The sequence below is a fragment of the Stegastes partitus genome, unplaced genomic scaffold, assembly GCF_000690725.1.
Source record: "Stegastes partitus isolate 25-593 unplaced genomic scaffold, Stegastes_partitus-1.0.2 Scaffold1365, whole genome shotgun sequence".
Lineage (NCBI taxonomy): Eukaryota > Metazoa > Chordata > Actinopteri > Pomacentridae > Stegastes > Stegastes partitus.
In genome coordinates, this window is record NW_007579096.1 from 150559 (window position 1) to 175994 (window position 25436).

General features: G+C 40.9%; 1 protein-coding gene across 4 annotated transcripts in view; it reads left to right on the top strand.

Annotated features, from left to right (window-relative positions):
- Window positions 1–25436, top strand: part of LOC103370065 (transcription factor COE1-like) — a 100810-nt gene that overhangs the window by 61781 nt on the left and 13593 nt on the right. For 2 of the 4 annotated variants that reach the window (XM_008298974.1, XM_008298976.1), the window contains exons 7-11: window positions 5454–5535; window positions 6663–6804; window positions 7941–8074; window positions 9649–9775; window positions 17585–17673. In XM_008298974.1, the coding sequence (XP_008297196.1) occupies window positions 5454–5535; window positions 6663–6804; window positions 7941–8074; window positions 9649–9775; window positions 17585–17673 (574 nt within the window). The remainder of the gene's footprint in view (window positions 1–5453; window positions 5536–6662; window positions 6805–7940; window positions 8075–9648; window positions 9776–17584; window positions 17674–25436) is intronic. The other 2 variants (XM_008298975.1, XM_008298977.1) reach the window with 1 other exon arrangement.

The following is a 25436-nucleotide window of genomic DNA, read 5'->3' on the forward strand; positions in this document are numbered from 1 at the left end:
TGACTCCATCATTCTGCATTTTCTAACCCTTGCACAAAATAAATCATAAGCTGAACATGTTGTATCTAAGTAAGCGTCAGCATCAACATGTACTTTACCATGAGGAGCAGTTTCAATACGTTTGATAGTGCTATTGAGCTAGACTTTTTATTGAACTAACTTTTAAAATTTAAAGATGAACTGTGAGTCTCCAGGCAGATTTGCATTAACGTATTGCCCACAGGTGTTACTAATACTGAAAACAAACATAATTTTACCAACTATACATATTTTACTCTTTACTATTGTTTCCATATTTGTCTCCCGTCAGCTTTGTGTGTACACGACCTGTAGTTCATCCTGTGATGCTGGTCATAGCTGAATCACTGATTGCTTTTCAGTTGCTCCAAAGAGCACGGAATGATCTGGTTTTTACAGATTCCTGTTACTGGTCACTGTTTTTGTTTGTCTGTTTGTTTGTGTGTTTGTTTGTTTGTTTTACTTTTTTAAACAAGACATGTAGAATTGAGCGATTTTGATGAAATATCACAATTTTTAGGATTTGATTTGGTCATTTTTCTGACAAAACTGCACATCACAGATGAGTACTTCATGGAACGGCTGAAGGTTGAAAATCCTGTTTTTACCATTTCTGGCTCAGATAACTGGTGTAATTTTGACTTTTTTTTTTCTGTGAAGACAACATACTTTTAAAACCTGCCAGTGGGTTTCGGGGTTCAGAAGAATAGTCACTGATGTGTATTTAATGTTTTAACTATTACCCCCCATCTTTGCCTAACCCTAACCCTAGCCCTAACCCTAATGCTTTTTTCACTTTGATAAAAGTATAACTTCATTAAACTTAAGCTCAACTGCAAGCTCTCCTTTAATCACACTGCTGCTACTAGATATGGAAATTCTAAAAAGCACAGAAAGTAAAAATGATAAGCATGTGGCAAGTGAAATGTCCCTGGTTCAGTTCCTGGCAGGAGACTCTCTCCACATGTAATAACCCATGTTTTATATCAACACTATCTAATGAAGGCAACATACTAAAAATGAATCTGAAAAAAAATGACAAGCGCTCAAAAGACAGTAATAATCTTGTCTTCAAACATTATTATCATTCTTCTTAAATTTTTAATCTCTGCTGCTCACCACGACTCTAACACTTCCCTGAACAGATGGGGTGTGTGTGTATGTGTGTGTGTGTGTTTGCAGCAGGCAGGACCGATGTGAGGTCAGCTCTCTGAGTGCGGTACTCACAATATAGCAAAGGTCAACAGCGCCGTTATCACTTGAACATGATCGGGCCTCGAGTGAGGTAGAGGAGGGAGGCGGGGGGGAGAGAGAGAAAAAGAGAGAGAGCTCCCCTCCCCCACCATCATTCAGACTCTTATAATTGCCCAGTTTAATTGGAGGCCTCTTAACGACCAGCGACTGGACCAGCCAATCAATTCACACAAGGTGTCTGTGAGTGTGTGCCTGTGTGTGTGTGTGCGTCGCTGCAGGGCCTTTGTGTAGCAGAGTTGATTAGGCCAGATGGGGTCAAGTGAAGGGGGAAGAGGGACGCTCACATACTGCATTAAAATGTAGAATATGTACTTTTGGCAATCAATGAGAGAAAACAGTCTCCCAGGAAAAAGACGGACGGAGCGCAGCGGTAGATGGAAATATGAAAAATAATGAGATCACCAATAAATTAAGCCAATGATAGACAGAGTTATTTGGTTTGTGGATACGCTGAGAGGGGAAATTGATATTATTGAACTGATTGTGGTGATTATTAAGGTGATGTCTCAAGTCATATCCCTTTTACAGTGGTGCAGCAGTAGAGATGAGAGCATTTAACTTTGGAGGCAGCAGAAATAGTGTTACAGTAACCACAGAGCAGAAATAGAAATGAAAGAAGTGCATTTTTTTCAGGGTAATTCACATAAAGGTGCCCAGTGGAGTCATCAAGTGCTAGTAGTGCTGCAAAGGAATTTTTAATTGAATACAAGATACACTGAAAAAGGACTGTGGGACCAACTTAGATGGATTGGTAAATGAATTAAGTTAATCCACATTAAGCTAACAAGTCATATTGCTGTCACTGGTTTAATGGTTTAACTTAGATGTACTTAAATCATTATGTTCTTCTCAAATGAACCGTTTGCATCGCTGCAACTTAATTTTAAGGAAAGTCAACTTTTTCGTTTTAGCTTTACCGAAATGTAGAATGTAAATACAATTTTAGCATTAGACTTTCCGTCCTTGTCTTTATTCTGTAATCCTGCATTAAAAACACAGTGGTTGAGTGGTAGCAGAAAAATCTGTAGAAATGTGTGCATCAGGTTTGTGATACACTTTCACTTAAATTTGAATATCTATTTACCAGGACAAAGTGTAACACCAAGTTGATAAAACCCAGGATACCTGCTTTCACCAAACCAGAGGGCTAAATACCATTTATTCAAAAAAGTAATTCACCTCAACTACGGCTCAAATGTACTTTTCTACAGTGTACAAGTTGCAGTAACAGCAGGGGGCAGAAGTGAGCTGCAAAAGGCAGCAAAGTGTCGTAAAAGAGGCGCAGAAGAAGCTCACAAGCTAATTCGCACTTAACTGTTTTAAAATATTCAAGATGAGGATGTTACAATTGTATTATGACGGGACATCCAGGAATACCAGAGGAGTTTACTACACAGCAAGTTTGACAAAGCCAGGCTTCCTTTGTGTTAGCTGGTTTGACAAAACCTAAAGCCTTAATCAGACATAATGAATATCACAACAGTGGTTGTCTACTTTCTCACAGAAATAATGCATTTCTTCGCTGAAAACTTATATCGCTCAAAGAGAATATCATCATTCGAACTCTGGACATAACCTCGCCTTGACCAAGTTAGCTGTGCAGCATCAGTTACCATGGTGATGTAGCAGGTTAAAAGAGAGCACCTTCATGATGTAGAAAACTCTGACTCTTGACCAAACATACCTCACTAACTCATAACTAATGTCTAGTATGGAAGGAAGGAAATCTGTTCAGTTTAGGGTTTGAAGGATGCACAAAGCATTTTGATGATAGATGTTGATTATAGGGATTCTACAATCCAACGTTTTCTTTTCCAGTACTGATTCTGACACCTTGGATGGATACCAAGTACCCAGTGGTCTCTATTTTCCACAGATTAAAATCTCTACATCTCACTGTGTGGAACTCTGTTTAAATGTAAGGTAACCCGATACCACGTAATGCTGCGGCACTAAAAACTGAGTCAGCAGCAGCAAGTATGCAGCCGACAATGAAATTATGAGTTAATATCCTGTCATTGCAATGATATAGTAGCTTGGGTACATTTAGAGGTTTTTGTGTTTTTCAGTAGTATATTTTGTCCCTCTTTATACTTCATGCTTCACACTAACACTCCATTACGTTTCACATGCAAATTTTATTTCACTTACTGTGTTACAAAGTTTAATTTACAGCTAAATTAATAAATGGTGTAACTTTAACACTCTGAAAGCATTTTTTTTTCTTCTCACATTGAGTACAAATTCGATTTAAGTCATTTTTACTCAGTCAAATACAGGACTTTTAGTTACATTAGAGAATCACTAATAGAGATGAACACTTCCTCTACCGCTGCTTTGGTCTTTTCATACATCAGGCAGATGAGCGGGGAAGTGTTTGAGCCTCCAAATCACCTCCTTTACACAGAGATCTACAACGGCGGGTCAGCTGAGGTGCTCGTGTTAACGCTATGCTAGTGTTGTGAGGAGGACTAGACAGTGGGAGGTCAGCAAGGGTCACCGTGGCTGTCCTCCGCTGTGATAGGCTGTCACCCGGGGGTGAGGGGTCAACATAATTAGGCATGCAGAATCCCAGCGCCGGTGTTCTAACGAAGGCTGAGCTCGTTAATGCAGAGTTTTACACTCAGACCTGCCACTGGGCTGTGCTGCACCGTCACACACACACACACTCACATGTGGAGAGCATGTTTGCACACACACATGAACACACACCTCTCGCTTTGTTCTGGTGGTCCAGTACAGCGGCTGTCATATCTTAACCAGTAGAGCACCATCCACGAGGGAGTGGAGATGACTTGTGAAAAGCACATAAGTGGACACAATTTCAGGAAATCCAGATAATGCAATAATGCTGCGATCTTGATATTATAATGGGGCTTCTATTATTAATTTATGTTGCACAGAGACATGTTGTTTCAACTCCATTTTTTTTTACTGGAGGGCTGCAGTTTGTGGATCCATTGTTACTGATTAGAATTCGTGTAAAGAGTCCAATTAAAACACATTAAATTGAGCTTTGACTAGTAGGTAGGGTTGTTGGAAAAATACTGGATTGGACTGCATTGCAACTGACTAGTGGTGCTTTATGTTTTTAATCTATGATTTCATGCTATAAATGGTTTGGTTCTGTAAAGATGTGCGGAAATAAATTGAACAAAGACAAAATACAGCTGTTTATTACCACATAATATCACTGACAGTAAGTGAAAGACAGAAGCCAAAGGTTTTGTACAAGTGCAGTGTACAGGAAAGATTACTTGCATATGATGTTGTGCTATGTTACATTGCTTTTGTTGAACACAGTTGTACATGCAAACATGAACATGTGTGTGTTTGTGTTTTTTTGCAAGCGTGCCTTGTTGCTTCTGCCAGGCTGGCCAGCTGGCTCACACCAAAACACAACCTGGATGTGTTTGTTTGCCGTTGATGGCCATCTGTGTGTTTGATTTATTCTGTAATATAGATTCATGACATATGGTCTCGTTTCAAACACCTAATGTCAACATAGTTCGCCTTTTTTAATGACTTGACATCAGGGTTAGCACAAAGAAATCACCTGCACAGCGAAGACTTCAAAATCTGCTTTCATGGCTTTGACTGTGTTGCACTTCACTGTTTTACACAGAACAATAATACAGATACAAAAGACCTTTACATGTTGCAAACTAATAATATTAAAATCCTTTTCAACAAAGACTGCAGGAAAGATGAGAACAGGTTAACCTATTCTTTGGGTTGAAAAAAAAAAGGTGTGTAGATGTCAGTGTGGAAGTGTGGCGAAGTTTGGATTCACAAAAGTATAAAATTGAAGGTCAAACCTAGATTTTCTCAAACTTAAACTGGCTCACAGTCACATATTTTCTCCATCTTTGCTGGAGTGTGCCGCAGCACTTCTTATATGTTCATCCAAAGTCTTTATGTGGCATTTCAAAGCAGCTGCTGTGGATTTAAGAACAAAAAGGGTTGTTCCTCATATCTGCGAGCAAATTCCACAAGGAAATTCATTTTGACTTTCAAACAGTATGAAATATTAATTTCTCTATCTGTTTTGGAGGATCTGTCTGTGCTGCGTGTCGGAGACTGGGCTCGAACTCATATTTTGGAAGGAAGCAGTCTTCGCTCTGGTCTATTGTTAAAACTGTTAACCTCAAATATGGCCTTTTTCCTCTTTGTCTCCACAGATTTTTCCTCAAGTTTTTCCTCAAGTGCAACCAGAACTGCTTAAAGAATGCAGGAAACCCACGAGACATGAGGAGGTTCCAGGTACAAACCGCCTGATTTTTTTTCCCCACTCTTGTCAATTGTTTCTTCTTTTTTTTTTTGTGCTGTGTTGCTTCTTTGTCTTTTTCTCAGTTTTCCTTTTGTCTCCTGTGGACATAACACATAATAATACACATAAGTTTATGGTTTGTGCAACACATAAACATAGGAATGTGGATGTGCATGAGTGTTTATGTGTGTAAGCAAATAAGCTATCAGCGCCTTTACAGGAAACATGAGATCCTGACCCCGACTTGTCTGAACATAAATATACACACAATGTAGGGAGGCAGAGAAAGAAAGAAAGAAAGAAAGAAAGAAAGAAAGAAAGAAAAAGAAAGAAAGAAAGAAAGAAAAGATGACTGAGTGGCTGTGAATAAGATTTAAGGCAGTGCGGTTATTATTATTTCCTTATCTGCACGGCCGCAACACAATCAGGAAGACATCACTTGAGGCAGTGTAGAGATACTGGACGCCCAAAAGATACTGATAGATTTATTACCGTGGCACTTGTGTGTAAGTGTGCGTGTGATACGTGTGTGTTTCAGCTTGTGTGCACATTTTTGTGTGTCTGTGTGAGCGAGAGAGAGAGACAGGACGGAGAGAATCATACAGTAGCAAGTATGTGACGGTATCTGTGCCTCTAATTGTGCAGCTCTATTGTACTGGAACCAGAAAAGACAGCTCTGTTTCCCTGGGAGATAATTAAGGGCCGGACCCATCAGGAACTATTGAACAGAGGAGGACAGACACCACACACACACACACACACACACACACACACGCACGTGTGCACACACACCGTGCAGTCACAGTGACTTAGTGTGTGTTGAGGGTGATGGTAATAGCAGTGATAACGCGTTACATTTAAAGAGCTTTTCACAGTTTCACGCTTTTAACTCCTCCTTGCAATGATCTCATGACCCCCCAACGTTGTAATTCCTCATTTTTGCTTTCCTTTTTTTTTTCCTTCCCCCCCTTCCTTCACCCTTCCACTGCTTGTCCCTTCTTCCTCTCTCCCTCCTTTCACATTCCCACTGATTTTCACCTCTTTTTTCCCCCTCCTGGCTACTCATTTTCCGCTCCCTCCGCCCATGTTTCTCCCGCTCTCTCCCCCTGCGTCCCTCCAGGTGGTGGTGTCGACTACGGTGAGCGTGGAGGGACACGTCCTGTCAGTCTCCGACAACATGTTTGTCCACAACAACTCCAAACATGGCCGACGGGCCCGCAGGCTCGACCCTGTAGAAGGAACGCCGTCTTACCTAGAACACGGTACACAGGGCTGTCTGTGCTCGAGTGTGTGTTTGTGTGTCCGTGCATGTGTGTGTGAGCGTAAGCAGCATGGCCACCAGATGGTTGATGGTTTAATCCTATCAGGTGATTCCTGCCCCTCCATCTGGCTAATCCAACCCACTACACACACAATGCATGGCGTGGTGCTCTGTGTGTGTGTTGCCGGGCCTAATATCATTACGTTTTTTTTTCATAAACACACCCAGACTAAGGAGTGTTGTTGTAATTCAGCTGAATACTGATAATCGCACACATACACACACTGTGCAGTGAAAGCTGATTTTTGACAGACAGGCTTTTTATTGTTATGATATGGGATGAGTTTAAACACACAATACTCAACATTGAAGTGGCATAAGCCGACTATATCCATTTGGTTTGAAGCAATATGATGCAAACGAAAGCGTCTGTGCGTGTTTTTATCAGTGTCATATCATTAGTTTAAAAAGTGAACAATGCTAATCTCATATCAGTCAAGCTTTCGGATATACAAGAAGTAAATAAGCTATGCAGGATCTGTCAGATTGATTCTTTTAAACCACACTGCATCCAACATTGACAAAACACAGGATTTTTAGTTTAAGTGGTAAAAGTTCCACAATCTATTCTTTCTGGGTGTCAATATGCATCCAAGTGTTTGAAAAGTCACACAACATAAAACTTCAGCACTTCTTTCCGAGGTTTATCTTCTCATTTTAGAATAATTTACAAGGAGAAATCTTTCTTGTCAAGGACCAATTGAAAAAGACTTGGAATCGGCAGCGTATTCAGTGTAAAAGTGTAGTGTGATGATCTGGAACGCAGCCAGAATCCAAGGGTGTAGCATGAAGAATTATGAGGTGCAGATGCAACAGGGATGAAAATGCTTCAAGCCAGATTTCCCTCCCTGTTTAGAGATGGATCGCTTGTTTAAAGGGAAGAAACGCTTTTCTATAGCCGTGACTTGTCGAATAAAATTTCGCATGTCACGAGCGAATGTTGGGTTTTATTCAACAGCTATTTATTTCAGATGCATCCTGAATGCCAACAATCTGGTAATAATTGTTTTACCCCTCTTTTTTTTTTCTTCCTCTCCTCTCTTGGCTGTAATCTTCCCCCCCATCAATTCCCTGTAGGAGCAGCTCCCTGTATTAAAGCCATCAGTCCCAGCGAGGGGTGGACCACGGGGGGTGCCACAGTCATCATCATAGGAGACAACTTCTTCGACGGTCTCCAAGTTATCTTCGGTACCATGCTGGTTTGGAGCGAGGTCAGTTTACCAGCAGTCATCCTCCCCTCGATGTTGTTTCAACCCCTCAACTGTGTGTTTCTGCCCTCGGACCGTTGGAAGTAATTCAATATGAAAACATACTTTCCTTCACGGTCAGGCTCTTAACTGTGTGTGATCGAGTGCATGTTTGTGTGCGTTAATGTTTGTCTAAATGAGGTTTGCGTCTCTAATGAGTCCCCACCAACTAGTGACCGCCGCCCCGCTCTCCACCTTCCTCACCCACACTCCCTCTGTCTCCTTCTCCCTGGAATACTGATCAAATCAGCGGGTTTTGATAGCCATCGGCTTAATGCTCACAAAAACACACACACACAGCTTACTATCATACTTTTCCCCAGTTCCACTCCTCTACAGAATGTTTATTTGTCTTCTGACTCCACTCACCGTGTGTGCAGAGCGACCATGGCTCCTTTCCAACAACAACAGTGTCTGTGTGTGTGTGTGTGTGTGAGTGTGTGTGTGTACACGCTGGCATACGTGGATGGGTGTGTGTGTGCGTGTTAAGAGCTGAGGGGTTTGTTTACAGTGTTGAGAGCCGCACTTACACACACTAACATGTGTACAGAGTCTCAGTTCAGTTCAGTTCAAACTGACTCAGCTCTCCTGGCGTTGCTCAGACTGGCTGCGAATGGATTCCGGCCAACCAAATGTTTCATTTGCACTCAACCTGATTATTGATTCCGAAGCAAGAAAACGCTGTTTGAAAAAGTGTGTCTGTGGAAAAGTGATTGCATGTTTGCCAATTTCTGTTTGTGTGCATCTCTCCCACCTGCGTGCGGATTTTTCACAAACCTGGGCCAATAGTGAGAACTATTTCTGAAAATCATCCATTAAAAAAGTGACAAATGGTTAGTTTTTGTCACATACAGCTCAAAACGTTGATTTTGTTTCCATTTAGTATCAACACAGATGCAAGGAAATCAGATTTTATTCATGATAGTTTGTTAGTTTGTTTTTTCGTGGCATGCTAAACTTCTGGTCACAGTTGGACACGGTAATAAGTCAAACAACATATTCAAAGTGAGAAATAAAGCGCCAGTCATTCCTTTAATGCCGTTTTACAGGACTTCATCTAATATCTTTCCACATACAAGATTACAAACACATTCAACACTGATTATAAGCGTATCTCCTTTTAAATATTTGCGAAAAGAAAAAAAGGAAGCGATATTTGCTGCTGCACACATTGCATTCCAGCTGATGCAAAATTGAACCAAATGTAAATACGGGTCAGTTAGAGATGCATTTCACCACATTAACAAGTGCAAATGTAATGTACCTCCAGCTCACAAACTAAAATAAACTTTACAGCAAACTTCTAGCCAGAAAGCTCCCATAAACATACTTTAACACACACACAGACTAATGCACAGCAATAGCCAGAACTGGATCCAGGATTATTAGATTCTGAAGAAATAAGCAGTTCTTTGGTTGTTTGCTGCAGTTTTAAGATAACCAGGCAGCTCAAAATTAACACACTTAAGACGTTGTTCTGTCCTATTGTTTTGTTTCCTCTGGGTGACTCTTGGTCCCCTTTTTCCTTAATTTTCTAGCTGATTACGCCGCATGCCATCCGGGTGCAGACGCCTCCCAGACACATCCCAGGGGTCGTAGAGGTCACTCTGTCTTACAAATCCAAACAGTTCTGCAAAGGCACACCGGGACGGTTCATATACACAGGTAGGTTCCCCACAAACACACATGTACATGTTCTTGATTCAAGTATTGTCGTTATTTTGTGGTGTCATTTTTCTTCCCTGGTCTTTAGAAATGTGTGTTTGTGTATATGAGCATCTGTGCATGTGTCAGAGAGGGAGACTGTGTGTGCATGTGTGTGTGTGTGTGTGAATAGCATCTATAAGCTGCAGTTCACTCTCAGGCCAGACAGTGTTGAACTAATGACTGTAGATTAGTCAACATTAACGACCCACACTCGTTAGAATGTTGCCATAATCAGAGGCTCGTTAAAAGCAGCTACAATTAAACAGTCTGCTCTTTATGGCCCTCCATACTGAAACTATTAGTGAAATCATCCAGAACACCCAGTTTACCAACACACACACACACTCGCCAAACACACACGCAAACACATGCAATGTTGAGTGTGTGATTCCTTGTTGACTGTGAATGAGCGTTTTCCTGCGAAGTTGGGCAGAGGTGGAAACGGAGAAGAAAGAAAAAGGAGAAAGCACGTGTGTGTTTGCTCATTTAGCTCACGCATACATGTGGAAATGGATGGAGGTGATGTGATGTCTGGTATTGATCCGCTCAACATGGCTCCATCACACCATGACGATGACGTCATGATGACAGGGAAAAGAATGAACTGCTGTAGAAACTATCGGAGACGTAACCAAAGATAACGAGGACGATTTAAAGCTGATCAATGAAGAGGAAAAAAACTTGCTGTGTGTAAACTGCCAGTTTTACTGTTGGTGTCAAGTTTGTGGGAGCTTTAACATCCTCTGATCAAAATGCAGAATGGTAAAAATGCTTTCTGAATAAAGGAAAGGTACGTTTAGTCTTCTGAACTCCAAGCAGTTTCTGGGTGTCATGTTTTTACTCACTGTAGGCTCATTTTTCACTGCAATATTAAGTCCTGCACCTCTATGGAAACAGCACAACCATAGCTGGAAGGAGAAGATCTCAAAAAATGTCTTATGTGCAATATGACTGCAATATGTAGTGGCTCTGCATACTATACATACATTTTACAACTTATATTTTTGATTTGCTTCCATACTTCTTCTGCTCTGCGGAAACACAGCCTGCAGTTCAGCTGAGTTTGGGTAAAAGATTGCAAACATTTTATCACCTTCCTGCAGTTGGTTGCAGTTGAGTAAAACACGGCTTCAGAGTTGTGCTGACGAGTGCAGAATGTTTTGTCTTTTACAGAAAGTGGTTAGAGGTCATATTTGACAAACTTTTAAATGAGATGTGTAGAATAAATCTTTACAGTTTCTGGCTCTGAAAAATGATTTTGGCTATTTTTTGTGGGAATTCTGAGGGTTAATACATGTAGAAACTTCAGCTATAAAAAGCTCAATATGTATTTCTAGAAAACGAGACAAAATGTTGCATGAAGAGAATGATATGATATGATATTATTTACTGTATTGTAAGAGAAAAGGTCTATAGTTGCATCTACTGGAACTCATTCCACAATATAAAATGTGGGTAGGGGACTGCTGTGTTGCTTGCCAAGTGTTTTCTGGAAACTGCAGTTAACACAAGACTGTACAAACTGTTAGCACAAGGCCGAGATGTTCTTTTGGCTGTGTGAGTTGTGGTAAATGCTGTCTTTGAATGGTAGTTTCTTTGTACAGACGAAGGTATTCGGTTTGTGTGCCTGCTTCAATGCGCTTCAGTCAAAACATTTTTGGTCAAACCCCGAGGCTAGCCGGCTGGTAATTGGTCCGTCTGGCTTCTAACTGCTGCTCTTATTGGGCGGAGATGACCCCCCGTGACCTCGCGATTGGCTGATCGCTTCAACATGTGACCCAGGAAACACGATCTGTTACTGCGGTTGCCTGACCCCGCCTCAAGGTTGGCTTCTCCCTGGAAGTCACTGGTGAAAGGTCACAGCGGTGAGCGCTGATTGGCTGTTGCGGTTTTTCAATGCCTTAGCTGTGGTTGCCTCTGGGTGTAAGGAGCGAGCAATTAAACATGCGCACGGGCGCGCACATGCAACAACACACACACGTGAACACGCACAAAGCCACACTTGCATAGGGTCATGTCTTACACAACTTACCACACACACTTTCAAACAGGGGCAGGAGTTGAAAGTAATTGTAAATCAGAGTGATATGAGGGAAAGATGGTGAGTAGTCTGGTAAACAGATGGTCTACCACATACGTACACACACACACGGACACACACACAAACACACACACTTCATATACACAAATACACATGGTGCCGTATGTCTGCTTCATCTGCCTGATGGGAAAAATTAACATTCTCGACATCACACACTCCTATAAACACACAATGGTACAAAGTGACAATCAATAACTGCTTACACACACACACACACACACACACACACACACACACACACACACACACACTGGCATCATGAACACACATGTGCACACACATTTATATAGATCTGGTGAGAATCCAAAGCACAGGTGTGGAGATGAAACTTTTAGCTGAAAATTCACGACATTTTGTGTTCTTGTTTTGTTTTGTTTTTTCTCTTTTACGAAGAATTGAACTTTTATTTTGCAGGCACAAAAAGACAGAGAAAGAGATTGAAATATAAAGGAAGAGAGCGAAAACAGAAAGCGAGACGCACACATAAAAACAAGAGAGACAGAGAGCAAGCTGGACTTTTAAAACTAGATTGTAAAGTATTGATCCACTCATAAGTGGATCACACATATACTGATACACACATGCAGATACACACATGTACATTCACACATATACAAACGCAGAAAGTCACAGAGAGAAAGAGATCTCATCTCATAAGGGGAAGAATGAAGCAATAATTCAGTGGTATTGAACTGCTGGCTGGCCAGAGAATCGATACCAGCACACCTCCTCTTCTCTTCCTCCTCCTCGTCTTCTTCTCCTTTTACATCAGCCCTCTCTGTCCTTTCACCCTCCGAGCTTCACTCTTTTTTTTTTCTCCCTTCCCACTCCTCAGCCGACCCTCTTTTTTCCCCCCCTCCTTCCTCTGTGCATTCTTTTAAACACCACTAAAAGATAACTGGAAAAAAACATCACCACTGTATAATAAATGCACATAAGAAATTGGAGACATATAGCTTTCATTATTTGTTCACTCTTCGCCACTTCCCCCCACTCTTCGTTTTCTTCTGTCTCCCTCCTCTGTTCACATTTTATTGTGAAACAGGAGTGGATGGTCTGTCCTCATGAAACTTCAATGAGTATTGATCTGATGGCAGCTCTGGACTCTGAGAGGAAGGCTGGAGGAGGAGGAGGAGGAGGAGTGATGGAAGAAAGGATGGATGGATGAAAGTAGCAGAAGGTGTAGTTAAGAAAGAGGAGGGAGATGAAGCAGAAGAGGAGGAGGAGGAGGAGGGATTCATGCTGAGATGGCTGAGGGTGGCAGAATTTGTCAACATGAAACAGGTTCAAGCCTCCAAATCATCACATCTGCTCAAGTGTCCTTGTTGGTTTGCAGCTGAGACAACATATCTGTGGACATTTGTGGCGTTTAGCAACAGCGGAACTTGCTGGATGATAATAAAAGGCGTGTATTTGTAGGAGACACTTCACTCCTCATGCTTGGAAAACAGGCATTCCCAATCAAAACCGGAGACTCGAGACCTCCGCCGCGTTTCGGTGCTTGTGGGTGTCAGTGTTTCTATGGCGGGTGCACCTCAGCTGATGCCTTTTAACGCTGACGTGTAATCAATCGGACGACTTCTGCTGCACTGATACTATTTCTGTGTCTGTGCGGAAAGAAAACCGCCGAAGAAATCGTTTGGGGAAACCTGACCTTTTGGCCTCGGCATGCACAAACAGACAACATGCACGCAGACCTACACAAATCCATAAGAACACATCAGTCGGCTTTTTATGAAACATATTGTTCTATTAATAAAGAGTCAGTTGGAGATACTTTAGGCCCAAGGCGCTGAAACCACTTTAAGTCATCCTGTTGTGTATATGTGTGCATGTGTGTGTGTTATATTAGTGTTGGCATCGGTTAAACGTCTCCAGAGATGCACAGAGAGTGTAGATCTGACACTGGCAGTTAATTCTGACAGTTGATATCCCACCGACTGTTAGGCAGCTGTTTTTGTAATTTTTTGTTTTTCTCAACCATGACTGAGTTTAGTTTTTTCTGTCTTTCTTTTTGTTTGGATGGTTTTGCACACCGCTCTCTTCTCCTCTCACCTCTTTGTTTCTCATCACTTTTCTTTCCCCCTGCTTTTTTTCTTTTCTTGCTCTCTTCTCCTTGACCCACCACCTTCCAGACCACTCAATCATGTTCACATAGTTATGAATCATAAAATCGTAATTTGTCCAGAATGTTTCCTTGGAGCAGGGGGGAAGTATTGTCCATGACAGTTTAACATCTGGAATTTTTACAGCTCACAATTTATGAAGTTATGTTGCTAACAAATTGAGTGCTTTAGGACATAACAGAAACCAGAAACTTGGGTGTGATGTGATAATAAAACAGACATATATCTAAAACACACACACACGCTTAAAGAAACTACAAAACAACACGAGGCGTTCAGCTGCAAGTAATTTATCAGCGCTGGATGTGGAAAGTACCAGATATCACTGCAGCTGCACACTTGGACATCGTGCACACACACCCTCTGCAGCCCACACCTACGTCTACATGTAGCAGAGCCTCTCCACCTCTTCTCTTATTCCTTCCTCCTTCTGCCTCACACACACACACATGCGGTAAACACACAGGGTTCAACAACGGGGTGAAGACACATGTTCAGCTCATACAAAACACACATGCAGACACACACGCAAAATCCTGTAAATCGTCATTCTGACTGACAGAGCTTTCAGAGCTCGACTTGATTGACATATTGATTGGATAAAGACTGTAGAGGAACATTAAAGTGAATGCTAAGCGTTCTTTAAAACCCTTTAGATTATACCTGCGGTGTTATTATCATACAAATGCTTTTGACACCATTAGGTACTCCACTGTGTCGATCTATCTCTGCACATTTTCATGTAGCATTTAACCGTCTGCACTCCATCACAGCGCTGCTACAGCTCATACCGACAGTCTAACATCAGTGTCAGAATGTGACATTGTTGAAAGAGTCATCTCTCCTGAATTATGTCTTCACTGACCTCTGGTCGTGTTTAAGAGTGTACAGAATTTCTTTTTTTTTATTCATTTCGGTGTTGACATCAATCCTTACATAGCGAAGGTGACAAAAATGTACTTCTGCAATCCAAAGCACTGAAAATTCTAAATGAAGATGTAAAAGCAGAGACTGTTTACAGAAACTAAATGTCCCAGTCACTCAGGTTAACTGTTAGACATTTCTGCAAACGGATTCCCTAACTTGTCAATAGTAAACATCGTTCAGAATATTAGAATTTTTTTCCAGTGCTTTGAAAAGCAAAATTAAATGAAATTCTCTCCCTTGTATCTGCTTCACAGATGTTTATGTAAAAATCTGAACAAATAAAACCAAAACTATCTGGAAGAAAGAAAATATGTTTTTTGTAACTTGGGTGAACTTAGCTTTTTGACAGCTGGCAACCAAAGTGGAGTACATTTTTGCAGGCTGACAAACAGACTACCACCGCTAGGTTCCATGAGCGAGCTTTTAGCAGATCATAGGACTCTACATCAATCAGCCACAACTTTAAAAGCAACTACCAAATGTTGTGTAGCTCCTCTTCATACCACCAAAACAGTTCTGACCTGTCGGGGATGGACATTGGACTTCTAGTGGTGTCTTTTGGTGTGTGGCACCGGGACTTGTGGGTTGCAGGATGGGGCCTCCATGGATTAGGCTTTTTCAGCGCCTTCCCTGGATGCGAGCTCTAGGGTTAAGACGCTGAGTCAACGCCTTGATCTCTTTGTTGTGTTCCTCGAGCTGTTCTAAGCAGCTTTTATGGTGTGGGGAAGCGCTTTTTACCGTGGGAGCTGTGCTTGTTCTGCAACGATGTTTAAATGGGTGGTACAAGGTGTCTAAGTAGCATCCACATGAACACAGACGATTGCAATATAACAAGACGATCGATGTCATTCACTCCACCCGTCAGTGGTTTTAACGTTGTGGCTGATCAGTGCAAATATCATTGTCCACCTCGTCAAAGTCAGGCTCATTTATGTTGATAGATCAGCTTCCTAGTGGAAAGTACAACAGAAACACATACACAAGTGTGTTTGAATGACACCCATGCTTGTTTTCGTGAGAAGCAATATTCCAGTTTACTGCTGCACCTCTTCTTCATGAAGGAAAATGATAAATTGTTAAATCTGAAATCGAGTACTTTAAGTGTTCAGCTTTAAGGGAATCACCACGGTTGTTGTTGAGCGCTGTGCTTTCCTCAGTTACAGTTTCCCAGCCAGATTTTGAACTGCCGACCTTTCAGTCACAAGCCTGCCTCTGTAACCTCCAGGCTTCTGTCGGCTCGTAGAGATCACGCTGAGCAGGTTCATTATTTTCCAACCCGGTTTTAGGGGGGGAAAAAATGACTCGATACCAGCGTGGTGCTTGGGAACAAAATGTCACAAAATGGGATGTCATCCTGTCTCTTCACCAGTTGAATCCCCCCGCTGACTGCCACAGATGTTGTGATTCTGCATCTCTTTATCATGTAGGCACTCTCAGGATGAACACCAGCTGCAACAGCTTTAAAGGTGCAACAAAAACATTTTAGCACCACATTATATCCATATTAAAGATAGTGAAGCTTGAAAACAAGACAGTTGATTGAGGCGTTAATCAGCTGAGGCATGAATAGTGAGAAGTTTGTGAGATTATGCATCCAAAAATAGGTAGATGTAAATCTACCTAGATGCAAATCCTGCAGGAAATCCGCTGCTTTTCTGCGAGTCAGCTCTGTTTTTTCCTCTCATTGGCTCGCCTCTTCTCGCACTACACTTTACAATATATGGCACCAATGGGATTTTGCTGGAAATCAGCGAGGTTGCTTTGGACCATAAAAAAGGTTAAGGATGGAAAACCAACCAAGTATCTAAAAGTAGCAGATGTTGGAAATAGTGGAAGGCTGATGGAAAATCTTGTCATACATGTTTATCCTGGCAGAAAGAAGCGAGAGACGAAAAAACCGTAACATCTTTTTTTCTTCTTTGTAACATGAAGCATGTGGGATAGTAAAAATAAAAATAAAAAGTGTCTTCAAGTGGCTATAATCAATAATTTATATTAAAAAGCTGGCTTCTTATTGTGATTGACCCACTGAGAATCGCCACCTGACTCTGTGGTTGCCTCTTCCTATAGAGTTCAGCAGCTTTATTGTTTTGGTTCAGCTTCACCTCTCTCATCTGTGTTGTTTAAAGATACAGCAGGCAGCTATTTACAGCCAAAAAAAACTCTGTACATGTGTTAACCACCTGCTCCGCTCCAAACAGCAGAAAGACAAAGGTAGCAACCAACAGCTGAACATTTAGTAGCTGAGGAGGCTGATTGTTTTTTTGTTTTTTTGTTTTTTTTTAAGGAGTTGGTGGAGGCCAAGACAGAGCTATAAGGAGAGCGAATATGAAACACAGCTTGTAGGAAATAATAATGCTGCTTGGCATCTTTATCAAAATCATGTGTAATATTGTGTCCGCAGCTTGTTTGTGCCCTGATTGGCCAAAAAATAATTTTTTGCAGATGTAATGTTGGAGAAGATTTGACCAATGGACTACTAGTTTTGGAAAAGTTTCCAACTATACACACAAGTGCAACATGATGTCAAAATTGAGTGTGGGCTGTTTTTATTTTCGGGTAGTTTCCATTTTACTCATCCCCCTTCTTCCTGTTTCTTTCTGTCTTCTGCAGCATTGAATGAACCAACAATCGACTATGGCTTCCAGAGGCTCCAGAAGGTCATCCCTCGGCACCCTGGCGACCCCGAGAGGCTGCCAAAGGTACCAAAACGATCTATGTTCTCCTTTTTACAAACTTGTCCAACGCCTTAACGAGACAACAAATAAGCAAGATGTACCTCTCGCTCAGGGACACTTCAAAAAGACAACTACTGTCGCTCTACAAAGATGCAATTTCTTAGTTACGTTGAGCTACACTGAGTTGTTTTGCTATCAAAGCCTGCAGAGGTACACACACATATAAAGTCAGAAATTTTGCATTTATGTTTTATTTGTTTGTTCTGCATGTGTTATTTTTATATTTCCAAGCAGAATATGTGTTTTCAAATCTCCTGTGGGTTGTGCTTTTACCTCTCGGTGAACTCTGTGTGTGTGAGCTGCTTAACCTCCGTTTACAGGGTGAGCGTTTGAGTCTTTTCCAGATCACAGAGTCATATCTGATTATTTGTTTATCAGCCACAGATCAAGCAGCACGTTTAAAAGATGAGCAGATGTAAACAATTAGCACCAAACGATGAGCTGGGCTTTGATACCGAACTCTGTCATCTTGATCCGCAACATGCGGGATGACTTTTCCTCAAAGTGTGCGCTTGTGTTTCGTGAGCTCACCGCGCTGGTGACCTGGTTCAAATTTTGACTTTTGCGTATCTGGGAAGGGCGGGGAGGTCACGACCTCGTAAACAGCTGCTGTTGATTGGCTCGCCGTTAACCCTGGAGCCCATCCAGGAGCGACAGTCTTTGCTGTGTCATCATCAAAGATCGGGCGCTGGTCGTGATGATGAGGCGATGCTGTGATGTCATCACGGCTGTGCCAGCACTCTGCATCCTGCACATGTGTTAGCAATCACGTGTAATCACCGTGGGAACGTGTTCAATACATCACATAAACAAACTTCGCACCTAAAATGTGTGTGACGTCTGTGAATTCATTACTTTCGCTTGTTTATTGTAAACTGCGTTGTATATTATCGTACATGTTGTTCGTTAGCATCAAACTATAATGACCTCATAGTCGCCTAAAAAACTGAGATGAAGCCTGGAGTCAAGTTTGAAATCAGAGTGAACAGAATGATGAACATAAAGGTTGCTGCTGCCTCATTTGCTGCTAATGCAAGGACCTTCGTGTTAAGTTTTAAAAGAAGGCTTTCATAGAGTGTTACACATATTACGGTTTGTTCAGCTGGTCTGATCCAACTCAGTACAAGGTTGTGATTAATGAATAGGTAGGAAATGATTCATTTCTGTCGAAGTACCTCAGTGATAACTGGATGATTCCATAGCTCAGAGTTCACATACGTTGCCAGCATTCAGGGCCAAAGCAGGAAATAGTTTGCCTTTTAAAAGAACTCAAGGATTCAAAGGCTTAATTGTCATATGCAGTCGTAAACCAGTTATTAGTGCAATGAAATTCTCCACCTAACGCTGTGATTAACCAATTTACAGAATACACAAATTCAGACACACTATCATCTAGTCATACATATTGAGGTAACAAATAGGAATATACAAGAATATATCATTCACAGTACTGTTCATGGCTAAAATTCAGTGCATGTGCAGAAGAAGCAATGTAAAAAAAATTTTAAAAAGCATATGTGCAATGTGACTTGAGAACTTGAAATATTCACATTTCTGGCAACACAGTCTTGGGTGTATAATGAGAACAGCATGGGACTAAGTACACAACCTTTAGGGGTGCCAGAGATCATGACGATTGTCCTTGAAGTGATATTTTATGTAGTAAATTATATAAAAGTAAGATGCTCAGGCTGGTCGATGGTGTTGCAGCACATCTGACAGGAGTTTAAATCTCATCATAGATATGGAATTACACCCTACAAATACTTGAACCCACAATCATACTCTTTCCCTACCTCAAGTACTGACAGTTTTACCTGTTGTTTTGAAATAATAAACTGGGAGAACAGTTGACCACAGCAGGCATATAACCTTCATTAAAATCTGTTCCAGTTGTCTCTTTCAGTTCAGTTTTGCTTTTGCTTTGAAGGGATACACCTAAAGTAGGCACGTTTTAGGACACAAGTGGAGTTTTATTTTCAAAGCCCCAGCTTTATATTGTAAAAATACATCCATGGAATCCCATGTCTTGTATCAGGGAAGGTCTGAGAGTTTCATTTTCATAGATAAAAGGTATAAAAAAACAAAACCTTGACAGTGTGCTGGTATTAAGATCACTGCTTCCAGTCACTCCCCTGGAACATGGGAGTCATTTCTTATTTGCTCCAAGTGTTTCCCACAAGAGGAAGAATAGAGTTTTAAAAATGCAATGTTGTAGACATTGAACAATTTGGGGTAATTTAACATCTATGCTCCATTTGTTGTTAATGTGCACTCTGCAGATTGAAAGTGTATTTATTTTTTCTAAGTCTAACACAAATACGGCATAAATTTTTCAAAGCGCTGCTGGAGTCGCTGATGGAGTGAAGGAATGAAGTCGTCAAGCCTTCAGTGTTGATTTAACTCTTTTAAAAGCTTTTCTCCGCGAGCAGGCCTGTCCTGTTTCAACTTACAATAAATGCAATGAGAGCTGCAGAAAAACCGGTGCTGGAAATGAGGTTCGCAACCTGAAGCGTGTGATATCATAAGTGATGTTAGTTCCACCTTCTGGTAAAGTCTGAGTCAGACCAGAGTCATCTTTTCATGCATAAACATGCACGCAAACACACAATCTGCATGATGTGTGAGTATGATACACAACTTATTAACACAGAATATGCACTGTTTCTGCATTTTCTTCTGTTTGTGTTTCTGCTTTAATGTAAAGGGAACATAAATTATGAGCCTTATCTTCACACTTCTTTTTGGATAATTTGAGCTGAGCAGGTCAGATGTGTATTTTGAGCTGGATGTTTCCGTGAAACATGTCAAGAGTGTGGAAAAAGTCGCTGCTTAGCTAATTAGCAATATTTGTTGATTTGCCTGAAATTTGTACGTACACTTCATGTGCATTCCTCAATGCCAAAATACTCTACATAACAAATTAATTAGTGTTTACTGCATCGGTTCTGCAGTCAGCTGCAGTCAACATATTTTCTTTAGTGGCTCATGTTTGTGGAATAAAACAAACGAGCACATTATTGGAAATAAATAGGTCCATAAATGTCTCAAGAACCAAAATTGATATCACTTCTGACCCCAATCCACCATAAAGCACTTTGCACTATTAAAGCAACATTGGCACTTAGTTTTTTGAGGCCTGTTTTATATGATCATGCTTTTTTGTTTTTGCTCCCATGGAGAGCCGGTCAAGCTTATTATAGGCAACATGATGTCACACAAGATATTTCCAGGCAAAGCTACAATGAGAACAGTCAAGCTGCTGCAGATGCAACCAGAGTAGCTGGACGCATTGATCAGGTATCAGATTGAACCCGTGGATGACACACAGATTAATCAGAGCCAAACAGGGAGTAACTTTTCCCTTGTGATGAGATGCAGACTGAGTTCTTCTGGATCATGGGAACTGAGATATAAGATAACAAGTTCACACAAAGAGACATGTCACTGTTTTTTCAGTCATAGCACACAAGATGAAAAACCTTGAAAACGGTTTGCATTTGAAATTGGAACCGGCGGCCAGTGAATGACAAAGGATCCAGGAGAAACAAGTCTGTAATCCCACTTTATCACCACAATTCGTCTCAACTCATCTCTCACTGCCTCTGCGTCGATGATCTCCGGTCCGTCCTGCATTCCTCCGAGCCTAACAGCAACCGTGGAGCTAATTCACAAAAAACAGCTCCTTGGTTCTGACGACAGAAAGCTTTTAAACTGAAGCTTTCCCTGAACACGTGACCCTAAGTTGGACAGCTGTGCTTTCATTTGATGCTAGCTGTGTTGTACTGTAGATGTTCTCAGTTTAGAACAAGGTTCCTCTTACATGCTTGTATCTGTTTCTGTGTGTGTGTGTGTGTGTGTTTGCATTGCTGGGTAATTCATCATTGTGTAGCCTTGTGGTCGATCAAACCCAAGACTTTATTACTGCTGCCCACCAGCAGTCACTGTGTGTTTGTGTGAGAAAGGAAGAGAGAGATTGCACGTGTCTTATCTGTGTTATTTGGATGCGTTTAGGAGCAACGTGAAAATATTCTTTTGCTTTTGAAGGTTAAAATGTCGGCGTGTGCTGATATAGGTGGGTGGTGGAATATACTGGGGTGTTTAGTTTGGCAACACACACACACACACACACACACACACACGCACACACACAGCCGCTCGTCTTAAGTATCGATCAGCCCATTTATTGAAGTTATAAGAGTTTGTTGCCAGCAGTGTAGAGGAGACAGACAGACAGGCAGACAGACAGACGGAGCAGTGGAGTGTGTGAAAGGATTACCAGTGGACAGCCGATTCTATAATTGTTCAGTGAACATTCAGGGGATTTTGCCGGCTACACACACACACACACACACACACGCACACACACACCAGTATTCAGCTGCCAGTTTGTGTCTCTGTGATCTCTTCAGCATCCATCCATATGTGCACATATAGTAACTGTACATAAGAACAGTGAATCCTGAATACACAGAAGCTTTGCTTTCACTTTCTCATTCAAAAGTACAGTGAAATTGTATTTAACCGTCCGCAACTTCTGCATTTCCCTTGTAGAGAGTCTGGGACTTTTCTGTAGTGTTTGTCGTTTTTATTTCAGATTAACCTGGTTTTATTGAGAGCTATCAAAGTAATGAGAACGCTACATCAAATATAGACTTTGCTCACGAGCGAAAATGTTCAGAATGTAAGAATCTTGACTCCATCGAATCCGTTTAAAAAATTCATGAAGTGAAAATGTTTCATAATCAAGAGCTAAATCTTGCTATAAAACAGTTTATACACTGATCTACTGCTAATCATCTGTGTGGGCGACTGGCCAAGAGAGCGAGAGGCAGAAATGTCTCTTTAGATACACAAAGAAATGAATCAACCTTCTTCACTGCTGCAGAAAAGCGCTGGAAGGAAAACTACACTAAAACAAAGTAAGGGTCCTCTAAGGTTTTAAAATGTTTTATAAAGCTGAATGAATAAAAGGTGATATCTCTGTGCAGAATACATGGAGCCTTTATCTTCAGCCCTTATGAGCCCAGATGATGTCAGTATTTGTCTAATCTGGGTTTATAGTTTTCATCCACCTTTATGTAAAGTTTCAATTTGCACATTTAAAAAAAAGTCTGATTGGAAATACACTCTGAAAACAAAGGTTTATTCTCAACAACATAAAAAGTTTGCATCAATCTTTCTAAATTATGACAACTGATTACATTGAGTAAGTGCAAATACTCTTTCCTGTACGATTAATGATATGCTCAAACTTCCACTTACCTAATAATTGGTAACATAAACACACATTTTTCAGTTTTATTGATTTGAAATACCAAACTTAAGGTAGAAAAAATGTTATGAAGCCAATTTAATTAATTTATTACAACTTCAATTTCATTTTTAATTAAATAACATCAGTATTTTTAGTTTAAATTACACAGGTAATTGAGTTGGTGTAATTACCAGTTGTTATTATGTCAACACAGCTCATTAAAACGAGGTCCCCTGAATTACCTGCTCGAGTTCCAGAAATTCAAATAAGATGAGCTATCATATGATTTGTACAATGTAAAGTACAAAGGAAACAGATTAAACAGATAAATTATGAAGCACATGAAGCTTGGAAAATATAAATAGGAGAGAAAAACATCAGATTTTAAAGAGACTGTAGTGTTCCTTAAATAAATACATGACATTACCAAAATGCCACACGTCTATCATGTTATCCACATTGTTTATCAATGCTTTATAGTTAACTTGCACTGTTTTTATTGTGCCATCTTGTTGCATCTGCTTCTCCTGCAATGGTTTAATGTCACTGAACTGGAGAATTAGTGCATTTTCGTGCAAAACACACACTAACCTGCAGTTTCTGCAGACAAATTCTATGTGAGTGACTGACTAGTGTCTTTCATTTAGTTTTTACCAGATTATGCTAAATCCTGGGATATTTATGCATCAGCGTGTTGTTATGCTGAATTGTAGTTCACAGTGGTGGTGGTTATTCAGCATGAGCAAGTCTCTGTGTGTTTGAAGTTGGGCGTCCAGGGTGGAAAGGTTGTCCAGTGTTTGTCACCCTCCTAAGAACAGCGACTTCCTTCGGTGACTCACTCAGCTGACATCGCAATGCAACTCATTGTGATGATATCATACATAACTGAGGTCATGTCATCAGCATCACCAACATGAGTAATCCTGAAGAGACACACATGAAACTACTCAATGTACGAGTGTGTCACGCATTCATTCATACACTTAAATCCACACGCCGATATCGACATCGCATGAAATCCGAAACTGCACATCCTGACGCTATCTCACAACGCTTCAGTCAGAGAAGATGTTCCCCAAAGGATGTGTGTGCGCGCCAGCATGTCGATAGCATGTGTGCGATTGCGCCCAACATCCCAGTGAGCCTCCACGTAAAGCATGACATCATCTCTGTGCGAGGTGTGACCCTGCATGTACGGCATCCCTAATGGCACATTAGAAGCGGATCAAGCAGCTAATGTGGCAGCATTAGGGAGGAATAAGTCATGTGTGTGTCGCGCCACACGCACGTTACACACACAATCTGACCCCACGGATACTCAGCTCAGCATTTCCTGGTCCTAATGCATACAACATGTGTGTGTGTAATGTATGGTTATCACATTAGTGGTAGTCATAACTCAGACAGTAAAAGCACCGAGACACCTCCTGTTATTCTTTCTCTTTTCCAACAGATCTGCGTTTTCTTCGACTCACCTCCTGCTTCTCTGTCAACCAGATTGTCTTTATATTTACCTGAAGCAGACAGAAATAGAGTATACTAAAGTTTTAGAAAGTGTGGAGTTATATGAACTCAATCGAGAACTTGAATCTTCATTCAATCAGATGGCCTTCTTCCAAATAAAAATTATTTTTCAAGACTGACAAGGCACAAAAATGAAATGACAGACAAGTACATGTCAGGTATATATTCCATAAATACTTGACAACAGATGAAATGTAGGCCGATCACATAAATCAAGCGAAGATGAAAGCTTTAAAAATCTGTCTTTATTGCAGAAATTATAGTAAACAAAGAAAATGGGATCTGTGATTACAAATGAGTCATTTCAGAGACAGTTTCCGTCACTCTTGTCATAATTTATCCGTATCAACAGCAAACGTAGACAGCAGGTGATGGACAGAAATATGAAGACAAGGTTGATCCCAACACACCTTAGTAGGCACTCATTTGGTGATTTGCATGTCAAAAACATCTAAATTTGACAAAATCATCCTGATTAAAAGTCCACTTATTCGCTAAATCATAACTTGAAGTAACTTACAGAACCAACTTTATTTAAAAATGAAGACCATGAGATAAAGCTAAAAGCTCCAGAAAAGGCAAGGGTCATATTCTTCCGACAAGGCAAGAACTGAGATGGAGATATGTGAATAGTGCTGTTTGTTTGTTTGTTTGTCAGCAGGATTATACAAAAACTGCCCAGCCGAACTTCCTGAAACTTGGTAGGGAAGTGGTGCACTGGCACTGGAGGAATCCATTAAATTTTGGTGCAGATCCAGAATCCTTTTCATAAAATTGCAAGCTAGATCATTGACTTTGGTGGAGGACCTGCTCTCTAAGTGCTCTTTTAGTTTAGTTTGTAACTGACAGCTGTAAAACAACTTCATTTTTCAACTGTATCCCAGTTCATTCAAGATACAGACTTCTTTTGAAAATGATCACATTTGAACAATCATGCAACTCCACC